The sequence below is a fragment of the Artibeus jamaicensis genome, unplaced genomic scaffold (genome assembly GCF_021234435.1).
Source record: "Artibeus jamaicensis isolate MK-2021 breed Jamaican fruit bat unplaced genomic scaffold, CSHL_Jam_final contig_457, whole genome shotgun sequence".
NCBI classification, from domain to species: domain Eukaryota; kingdom Metazoa; phylum Chordata; class Mammalia; order Chiroptera; family Phyllostomidae; genus Artibeus; species Artibeus jamaicensis.
In genome coordinates, this window is record NW_026521840.1 from 1051725 (window position 1) to 1061884 (window position 10160).

General features: G+C 48.7%; 1 protein-coding gene across 1 annotated transcript; it reads left to right on the forward strand.

Moving 5' to 3' along the window:
- Positions 1–5330: 5330 nt before the first annotated feature.
- Positions 5331–9914, forward strand: LOC119041775 (potassium voltage-gated channel subfamily C member 1-like). The gene is made up of 4 exons (XM_037135165.2): positions 5331–5809; positions 6082–6299; positions 6921–7454; positions 7685–9914. The coding sequence occupies exons 1-4, from the start codon at positions 5674–5676 to the stop codon at positions 8504–8506; spliced, it is 1710 nt and encodes a 569-aa protein (XP_036991060.1). The 5' UTR covers positions 5331–5673; the 3' UTR covers positions 8507–9914.
- The last annotated feature ends 246 nt before the right edge of the window (positions 9915–10160 follow it).

Below are 10160 nucleotides of genomic sequence, written 5' to 3' on the forward strand. Positions count from 1 at the left end.
AAAGGACTTTGACAATGAGTGTTAGAATCATCCCAACTCCAGAATCAGCACCCTCTGGGGTGGAGGGACAAGTCCAGGGGGGCAATGACATCATGTGCTCTGGGCCTGAGGAGGGGGTAGATGGAAGAGGAAATTGTGGTCTGAGACCTTGGCTTCAAATAGGGTGTCTTGCTCTGTTCATAAGCGTTCCAAGCCAACCAGGAAATCAATTTTCAAGATCATTTCATATAAACATCATTTTGGCTGCCTGACTTCCACTCCAGTCCACAAAATATGCTTCAGTCCCATGTCTAATCCCCTGTCACCCCTAAGTGCTCTCCATTTTCCATCCCATTATTATCCTTCCTCCCCTTACTCAGCCTTGTAAGCACCCCCTCTCCTCCCCAGCCTTCCAGCAACTAGCTTATTCAGGGCCCCATCCTTTGGACAGATGCCTGGAACTCTAAACCCAGATGGGAGAGAAATGAAGAAAGAGGACTCCTGCCTGATTTGTCATTGGTTCTTTGCCTGATTTATAGTCATCTGCCCCCAATTTCATTCCAGAACTGGGCTACGGCCAGGCCTTATTTTCCTGGCAGTCCAACTCCTCCCCACCTTTTCTTTCTGTACAGGCATCCAGCCATAGGCCAGCTGCAGGTCAAGGATGATGGCTTATTGGAGGGCCCAAGCAGGTGGCCTTGGCCTAGATGCCGCCCTAGGGAGCTTCTTGTTCCCTAAACTTCCAAGAATCTCTGTTCCCAGATGAGGCATGCTGTCAATTTTTGGCAGAGGACACAAAAATTGCCTCCCTTTCCCTCTTCTGCCTGAAATTAAACCTTCCTTTCCTCTGACCTACAGTGTAGAAGATTCCCACTAAGCTGGACTAAGAAGGCTTTGGGAAATCAACTAGCGTGCAGTTCTGTGTCTAAAGGGGGAAAGACTAAGGTTGTTAACCTCCAAACTAGCTTGTTAAAACCCCTAATGAAACAACCTGTGAATGTCCTCTCCAGCCCTGTGCCCTGGGTGTTCATATCTGCATATTCTGGTTAGATAGGTCCCTGTCAGGATATAAAGCCAATTCTTAGAAGGCCAGATGTGGCAAAGAGACATTTTGCAAATAGCCAGCCCCATAAACACAGGGCCATAGAATAGCTTCCAGAGCTGGTTCAGAGAAGGAAGGTATGAATTGCCTCTTCCAAGTCTCTTCAGGAAGTTGGACTCTTTTGCTCCCAAGCTGTCTGTCGTCTCCACTCCCCCATCTTGCCTGGTGAAAATGTGGGAAACACAGTTGAGTCCTGTTTCCTGCAGGCAGAAGGTGTGGTTATATGGATATCGTGTGGATTATTCCTGGAAGGTGGCCTCCCTGTCCCCTCATCCTTCAGGAGAAAAGGGGAAAGCAGGGTGTGGCTGGGAATTCCACTTTCGAGGAATGAGGCCAGTAGGTGAAGCTCAGCCTCTTAGCCACAGCGTGGCACCATTTACTTACTTTTCTGTGCAAGGCTGATGGGTGGTGGCTGTGAGCAAAGCAAACTGAAAACTCTTGAAACTTTTCAGGGATTTACTTCTGATTTGGTTACTAATATGACAAGGGTTCTTGGGCAAATATCATGCCCACTATGAGCTTTAGTTCCTCATTTTGTAACCTGGGAAGCAGATGGGAGTCCTTAAAGGCTCTTCCAACTTCATTATTCTGCAACTATGTGAGTGTATCCCAACGGTCATCTCAATGATGCAATTTTGGGCTTTTAGGCCACACAGAGAATGAGCATAGAAAAAAAACACAAAGCCCACAGTTCGTGTGTAGAATTGGGGGTGAGGAGGACATGGATCATTGAAACAGGAGGACTTTGCAGTACATGGACCAAGATTTTGCCTGAGTCTTCCATTGTACCAGGGAAAAGATGAGTGAATCATTCATTTGCTGAGTAAAAAGTGACTGACCACAAACTTGGTGCTGGGCAGTGTGTGATGGAAGAAAGGGTGTGGGTGGTGGGTGGGAGTGGAGTGGACAATGGTAGGACATCAAGGTGAATATACCCCAGAGGTAGAGAAGTAAACAAACAACTAGCACACAAAGGAGAATGGAGTTTATACTAAGTAGAACTATAACTTGCTAGGAAGATGGAGAGAGAGGAAGAATAAATTCTGACAGAATGGTAAGAAAGGGGACCATTTTAGCTGGGCTTTTAAAGATGAACAGATTTTTCCCTGGCTGGTATGGCTCATCATCCTGTGAACTGAAAAGTCACAGACTCGATTCTCCATCAGGGCACTTGCCTAGGTTTTGGGTTTGGTGCCAGGTAGGGGTGTGTGCAAGAGGCAGTCGATCAATGTTTTTCTCTCTCACTGATGTTTCTCTCCTTCTCTCTCTCCTTCCCTTTCCCTCTCCCCTAAATCAATAAGCATGTCTTCAGGTAAGGATATAAATAAAATTAAGTTAGAAAATTAAAAAATATGAACAGATTTCCGTGTTTGTGTGTTTTGGAGAAAGAGTGCAGGAGGGAGAGGAAAGGCAGGCATTCTTGACAGAAAGAATGGCTTGAGGAAAGATAAGGAGATGAATTAATTTATGCTCTTTGGGGAGAGTAGGGAGTAGTCTCAGATGACAGGATGAATGAAGTGGGAGAGGAGTTTGCAAACATGATTTGTGTCCACATTCTGGGTTTATGGAGACCTTTTCACATGCCTACCTCTGTACAGGGTATAGGAAACATACTCCCAAGATGTGGATAGGGTTCTAACTCTCCAATTTGGGAAAGGCAAGACCTATTCCTCTACTCATGTAGAAGGCTACCAAAGAACAGTGAAGGTGAATGGGGTAGGTGGGCCTGACTAGAACAGAAAGAGGGCCTAGAAGGGTGGTCTTTCTACAGGGGATTCACTCTCCTACTTTCCCCTGCTGCCCAGATGGTGGAGGCTTCACAGATCTAACCTAGGAGGAACAGGAAGAAGCCCAGAGCCAAGAATGATGCAATCATCTTAGGAGACCTGGCTAATTGCTCATGCAATGGCTGCTTTGGCAGGGCTAGTTATCAGTTTATCTTTAGTCAGGGCTTACTAGTTAGAAGCAAATAACAAAAAGGTTGAGGCATCACAGGACCTGGTGTTAGTCCAGTTAGGATAACAAAGCAGGTTGTATTTAGGTTAGAATTATGGAAAGAAGAAGCTTGTTTTATGAGAAGTGAGAAGTCTGGTGTCTATAAGAGGTTATACCATGTGTTTGTTCAATTACTGATGAATGAAGAATGCCCACCCTGTGACAGACACTTGGCTGGAGAGAGGAGTGCAGGGTAGGAATTTGTAAAGATAAGTAAGTCGGTTATGGCTCAGCCCTTGGGGAATTCACAGTTGAGGTGGGTGTGGTGAGTGGAATAAAGCCCCCTGAACAGATTTTCAAGTCCTAATCCCTAGAATCCATGAGTATGTTATCTTACATGGCAAAGGGAAATTAAAGTTATTAATCAGATAATGTTAAAATAAGATTTTTCTGGATTATCCAGGTGGGACCAATGTCATTGCAAGGGTCTTAATAAGTGGAAGAGGAGGGAGGCAGAAGAGGAGGTCAGAGTGATGAGGTGTGAGGACTCAACCCTTTGTTCCTAGCTTTGAAGATGGAGGGAGGGGGCTAAGAGCAAAAGAATGTAAATGGCCTCTAGAAGCTGGGAAGGTCAAGGAAACATTCTGCCTTAGAACCACCAGAAAGGTATTGAATCTTGCTAACACTTTGATTTTAGTCCGGTGAGACTTGTGTTAAACTTCTGACCTTGAGAACTGAAATAATAATAATAATTATTATTATTATGTTGTTGTTGTTGTTTTAAGCCCCTGAGTGTGTGTAATTTGTTATGGCAACAATTAGAAAACTAATACAATGCAGAAATGGACACATGCATAATAATGGTTTAGTATGAAAAGTGCTCTAGAATAAAACCTCAAAAGCAGGTTGTGAGAATGCAGAGGACAGGACCTTATCTTGGAGAGAAGGATTCAGAGAAGTTTCCCCTGAAGAGGTAATATTTCAGATGGATGTGGAAGAAGTAGTCAATAGATACCTGGAAGAGTTAGGGCAGTTATGAAAGAGACTGGTTGTTGGTTTATGGAATGAAGAAAGGATAGTATGGCCCAGGCTGGTGTGGCTCAGTGGGTTGAGTGCTGGCCTGTGAAAGGTTGCTCGTTCAATTCGAGTCAGGGCACATGCCTCAGTTGCGGGCCAGGTCCCCAGTGCAGGGTGTGTGAGAGGCAACTGATATCTCTGACACGCTGATGTTTCTCTCCCTCTCTTTCTACCTCCCTTTCCCTCTCTCTGAAAGTAAATACATAAAATATTTTTTTAAAAAAGAGAGGCTAGTATGGATGAAGGGCAAGATATGGGAGGGAAGTGGGGTGGGGGGAGTGAGAGAGACAATTGCTGCCTCTACCCTTCTCACTTAGAAAGTGCTGAAGGGCCCAAGTTATTGTCTGTCCTCCTTGGCTGATGTAAGAATAAGCTTAGTGGAACTAAGGCCTGCCACAGCTGTGTTTGTCACTACCACCCTCTGCTCCCCCCATTCTCACCATGAACTCCACTGAAGGGACCTTCCCCTTCACCAATCCCAGAGCAAGGCAGTGATGAAGAGAGAAGCCAGGAGCCTGCTTTCATGTCTTGAAACTCTCAATCCAATTCTGCCCTGGCTCTGAGGGATGGGCTGAAAAGGAAGAGCTGGGGAGGGTATTAAATTGTAGTAGGAATCTTCATTCTTCTTAGAAATGTCTGGTCTGGTGGTGGGAGGGAGGTATGGGGGCTGGGTCAAGAGGTGGGGGTGGGGGCTTTCTTGGAATTTACAATCTTCTGGGTCCTTGATTGGCAAACTCTCATCAGTAGCAAAAGAGGAGACTGGCCCAGTTCCCAGGAAGGGGTACTGGGCTTGGAGGTTGAGAAAGAGGGGGAGGAGGGGATGTGGCTTATCTCAAGGCGCTGGGGACTCTGCCAATCCTGGCAGAGGCCACAGGCAAGCATGTTTTTTTTTCTGAGGCTCCTTGTTTCCATGCCCCTCCTTTTCTCTGATTTCTACTCCCATCCTTGGCACCAGGACCTCTGGAGAAAAAGGAAGAAAAATGACTGGGGAAAAGGAGAGCAAAAGAAAGAAAGAAAAAGGAAAAGAAAGAAAAATGAGTGGGCAGAAACAGCTGGATGCAGTCAAGAGCACATCTGGCCTCCCAGGCTGTTTTCCTCAGTTCCCCCTCCCCCCACACTTCTTGCTCCTTTTCAGGCTTCTGATAGGAGGACTGTAGTGGATCTGGGGGGAAGGTGGGGGAATTACAGTGACGCCGGGCAGGGGTGGAGTGGGGGAGAAAGTTGTTCAAAATATTAACTGGTCGTGTGAGGTGGCCTCTTGGCTGGAGCCTGACCACCTAACTTCCTGTTTTTCTTCCAGCTGCCTCCTCCCCTCCCTCCGCTCTGGGCTGGAACTAAGCTGGGGGAGGAAGGAGGAGCAGCAAAGTTGGCTAGGGTCTCTTGTCTGATTCCCTGCAGGCTGGGGGCCAGGAAGGCCTCCCTAACCAAGCAGGCGGGAACACATATAGCCCTGAGTCGGATTGTTGCCTCTCAGCACTTGCTCTTCTGGCCACAGCAGGAGCGGGAGGCTCCTGGAAAACCCCAGCTCCTCGCCAGCTCTTCCATGAGCACACCCTGGTCCTGGGGCCTGAGATCTCTCCATGCAGGAGCAGTCAAGAACTCCAGAGGCGGCAGCAATGAGGACTACACCACCCGCCCCACCACCTCCAGCCCCGCCGCCCAGCCAGCCGTTGGTTCCTTCACTACCAGTGTTTGTGGATCATGCGAAACAACCAAGTGAGTGAGGAAGGAAACATGGGGGGAGAGGGAGGTGGGGGTGTGAGGTGTGACTTTCCCAGACTGGAGGTGGTTGCCTGTGCTATCTTCCCTTTTTGCCCTCAGGGACAAACATGGGAGGCCTTAGCAGGCTGCCTGTCAGGGGGTATGGGGACACTGAAATGTGGATCTGGGTAGGTGTTTTGACTCCGCTGGTTTGCCTTTCTGTGCTCCTACCACCCTCTGTCTTCTTTGCCCCCCCCCACTTTCTTCTTACCCCTCTCTGTTCCCAGGCAAGGAACTCATTAAGCCCAAAGCAATTTTAGGGCGCCCAGTAGAGAGACCAACGGACTCTGCTGCTGCTGATGCTGCTGGTGCTGCTGGTGCTGCTGGTGCTTTTGGTGCTGTTGGTGCTGTTGATGCTGTTGGTGCTGTTGGTGCTGTTGGTGCTGCTGACGAGTGCCCGGGACCAGGTGCCAGGGGAGTTGCAGTCAAAAACCATCGTTGTCAGGTCTGCCGACCCCCCAGCCAGTTTCTCAAGTCAGGCACTTCCTACTCCTTGTGGAGGCCAAGGGATCTCTAAGGCCCTCCAGCTTCCTCTGTCACTCCCATCTTCACTCCACATTTCCTGCACTTAGCCTTCCTTGGCATCTTCTCTTTTTATCCCCTCCCCCACCCCCTTCTCCACCCCGTTTTTCAAAGTTATGGACAAAGGATTAAGAGACATCCCTGCCCCCATCTTACCCATGTAGTCTGCGGTTGCCTGTCTGTGACTCTTCTGCTGTATACCATGGCACAGTTGTTCTCTCAGAGTCACCAGGCATCTCCTAAGATCCCCTGAAAGACATCTGTTTCCAGGCTAGGCTGGCTTTTCTCCTGGAATTGCTGGGCCCAGGAGAGATTCTGGCTAGTCACTGTGACTACATCTGAGAGCTGGCTGTCCTCCTGATTCTCGAAGACCCAGGAGGAAGACACACCTCCAGCTCCCAGCCTGGGGTAGCCTCCCTTGGGTGCCTGGGCTGCCACATCACTTCTGTGGCCCTCAGCCCTCTCCCTGCCCTGGCCAAGCCTGGGAGGGGAGAGGAGAGCAGGAGGACCTCGTCCTAATCCCTGTCATCCCTCCTCTTGCCAGCGGATCCGAGCCAGCCGAGAAGCAGGCTCACAGTTTGCCATGGAGGGCTTGGATGATAAACTGATCCTGAACGTGGGGGGCATGCGCCATGAGACCTACATCAGCACTGTGCGGGCCTTTCCAGGCACCCGTCTCTACAAGCTGACCGAACCACCCCCGCCTGGCACCCCAGCTGCTCAGGGTCCACCAGTTCGAGAGTTTTTCTTTGACCGAAATCCCGAACTCTTTGGCTACGTGCTGGGCTACTACCGTACTCGGCAGCTGCACTGCCCTGCCAACGTTTGTCGGGATGTCCTAGAGGAGGAGTTGGCTTACTGGGGCCTGGCAGAAGCGCCACTGGCACCTTGTTGCTGGCTCAAGCTCAGTGGCAAGGAGACCCGAACCCAGGACTTTCTGTCTTGGGAAGCCTGTGAGAATGCCCACATGGATGAACGCCTTCTGCTGAACCCCATCGAAGGCCAGGGACTGCGGAATGCTTGGAAGCCATGGCTCTGGGTGCTTCTTGACCAGCCCCAGTCTTCCCTAGGGGCCAAGGTAACTTATTAAACAGTGTTGTAGCACCATGCTAGACACTCTCCCGCAGGGCCCTGCCAAGTTGCCACAATGGCCGCACATTTGGCTTGGTGCTTGGGCCCTGAATCTACAAGTACCCAGGAGAATTTGAGGGGATTCCAAAAAGGGAGGCAAAAAAGGGTGGGGTCCAGTTAGAGAAGTGGGGATGGCTGGTAAATGGGGGTACTTCTAACATGCCTCTTTTCCCCCAGTGCCTTTCCCTGATCTCCACACTCTTTGCCGTGTGTGCTCTGGTCATCTTCTTCCAGGAGACGGAGGTCCAGCTGGATTACTTCTCTGCCAACTTCACTCCTATGGGACATGGGGTAGGGGTGGGGGAAAACCATCGGCAGCAGCAGAACAATGGTCTTGTTTACCGCCGTGCCCCCCACCTGCTCTACCTGGAACTGCTTTGTGCCCTTTGGTTTGGAACTGAGCTCTTTGCCCGGGCCATTTCCTGCCCTGATAAGGTGCGCTTCCTGTGTAGCCCTCTCAATCTTGCTGACATTTTCTGTCTGTTCCCTGTGCTGGTGGAATTAGTGGTGGGTGACAAGGCTGAACAGCAACCACGTCTCAGCCTAACACTTGGGGCCATTCGTTCTCTCTATGTCCTCAAGCTGGTTCGTCTCTTGGGCTTCCTTGAAAAGTCCCTGGCCATGAGAGTCCTGGTCCACACCCTTCATTCTTCTTGGAAGGAGGTGTGTGCCTTTCTCCTGATTTGGGTGGCTGAGATCTTATTCTTTGGCTTGCTCTTCCTCTATGGAGAGCTTTTGGGCATGTCCACCCCAGGTCAGGGTGAGCCCCACTTTGGAGACATCTTTACATGTCTCTGGTGGACTGTCATAACTCTTACCACTGTTGGGTATGGAGATGTCTACCCCCTCTCTGCTCTGGGCCAGCTCACTGCTGCTGTCACAGCCACTGTGGGCATGTGCACTGGTGTCTTGCTGGTTCCTGTGCTCCTGGTCCGTTTCCAGCGCTATTATGCTGTAGCCCTGGCCCGCCAGAAACTGAGGCCTAGTGGGATTCTGTGATGGGCCCATTGGTCAAAAGGTGGACCCCACCTTCCCTTCCTTCCTCTTGCCAGTTTTTGGTTACAGATAAGGATTTCTGGCCTTAGATTTGGCACAGAATTTTTGAAGAGTAATCCCAGGTCATGGCAATCTCTGCTAGTTAGTATTAGCTAGCCATGGCCTGAAGGGTAGACTCTACCACCCCACCCCCACCATTATCAGGGATGGGTGGGAGCCTGAAGGAAAAAAGGGTTAGGGGAAGGCCAGCTAGGCCTCAGCTTCTCTCTGCTCCACCCTAGGCCTTTCTCTTAATCCTGAAGTGACCAGGAATGGTAGAGTATAGTTCTTCCTGAATTCCTGGATTGGTGCTAAATCCCCCTCTCAACCAGTTCTCCCCTCCCATCCCCTTATTGATGTTCCCCATACCTTCAACTAGATCATAGTTTAGATGGGGAACCTTTAGTGATGGTAGTAGTGAGATATTAATATCATTCACCCATTGATAGTGGATATCAATGATGATTGGCTGTGGGTATTGATAGTAACTGTCTGTGAATATCTCACAACAACTGGTTATGAATATTGATGATAATCAGTACCAGCAATGCCCAGGCATAGCCAGATTGTAGCATTGGTCTCTATTACTGGTCCTGGGACAAATGCTCCTTAGAGCCATAAGGAGGCCTTTGGAGATTCTCAGAGACTAAACAGAGGCGGGTCAGCCAGGTCTGAACCCGGGAAAGCTCTCTAACTCCATAACGTCCTCTTCATCCCATTGTATCTCTCCCTACTCCTTCCCTCTTTTCCCATCTCTGTGATTTTTAAAATAATATTTTAGATATAGTATTAACCATCATTAACCACAATATATTAGTCAATATTAACCACACTATCTCAGCTACAATAACACTATATAGTCACTAGTAGACATGAAATGTTATTGCTACACATTACATGAACGGGATTGAGGAAATTGGATTTGTTGGCAAGAGTAGGCAAGCAATTTCCTCTTCCATATATTTTTTAACATTTGTTTGGATATACTCATTTATAATTCTTTTTAATTTTTTCCAAACACTTTTCAGTACCCACAACGGGTCTACCTCCAATCCTAGCTGCTATTGAATATTCCCACCTTTCCATGTCTTCTTCTCCTGTCCTTCCTCCTTTTTCTACTGCCTGCCTGCTCTTCGCTCCTGGCGTCTCCTGTGGTGCCAACAACCATATACCTCTCCTGGAACTGGCTTCCAGGAGGGAGAGAAGGGACCTATTCAGGTCTGACTTCAAGTGAAGCCACTGGGGTGTGTGAGGAAGTGCTCCAGGCAACTGGGCTGAGCAGGGAGGTAGAACTGAACTCTCACTGTTGCTGAAGCTGTGAGTATAATTCTGTTTACAAAACTTTTAAATAAAGTATCTTTTGAACTCTCCATTCCAGGGTCTCTCTGTGATTTTGTGGGGAGAGGCTTATGGGCATCAGCAGGGATAGGGGTGGTGTAATAAACTAATGAGAAGATTAGTTTATTATTATTTAAATTATTTGGTAGGGTAAAACAATTTGCTGTCTTTCTTGCATCTGTTTCTCAGAATAAACTATTATCACACACTCTGATGAGGAAAGAACATTTTGTTTTTGGTGGGAACAAGGTGAGGTGGGGAAGAAGACAGGCACAGGAGT

Excerpts from the sequence above, each read along its gene's own strand:
- LOC119041775 (XM_037135165.2), top strand. The coding sequence starts at position 5,674 with ATGCAGGAGCAGTCAAGAACTCCAGAGGCGGCAGCAATGAGGACTACA. Across the intron at positions 5,810-6,081 it reads GGATCATGCGAAACAACCAA|GCAAGGAACTCATTAAGCCC; the intron begins GTGAGTGAGGAA and ends CTCTGTTCCCAG. Across the intron at positions 6,300-6,920 it reads TCAAAAACCATCGTTGTCAG|CGGATCCGAGCCAGCCGAGA; the intron begins GTCTGCCGACCC and ends TCCTCTTGCCAG.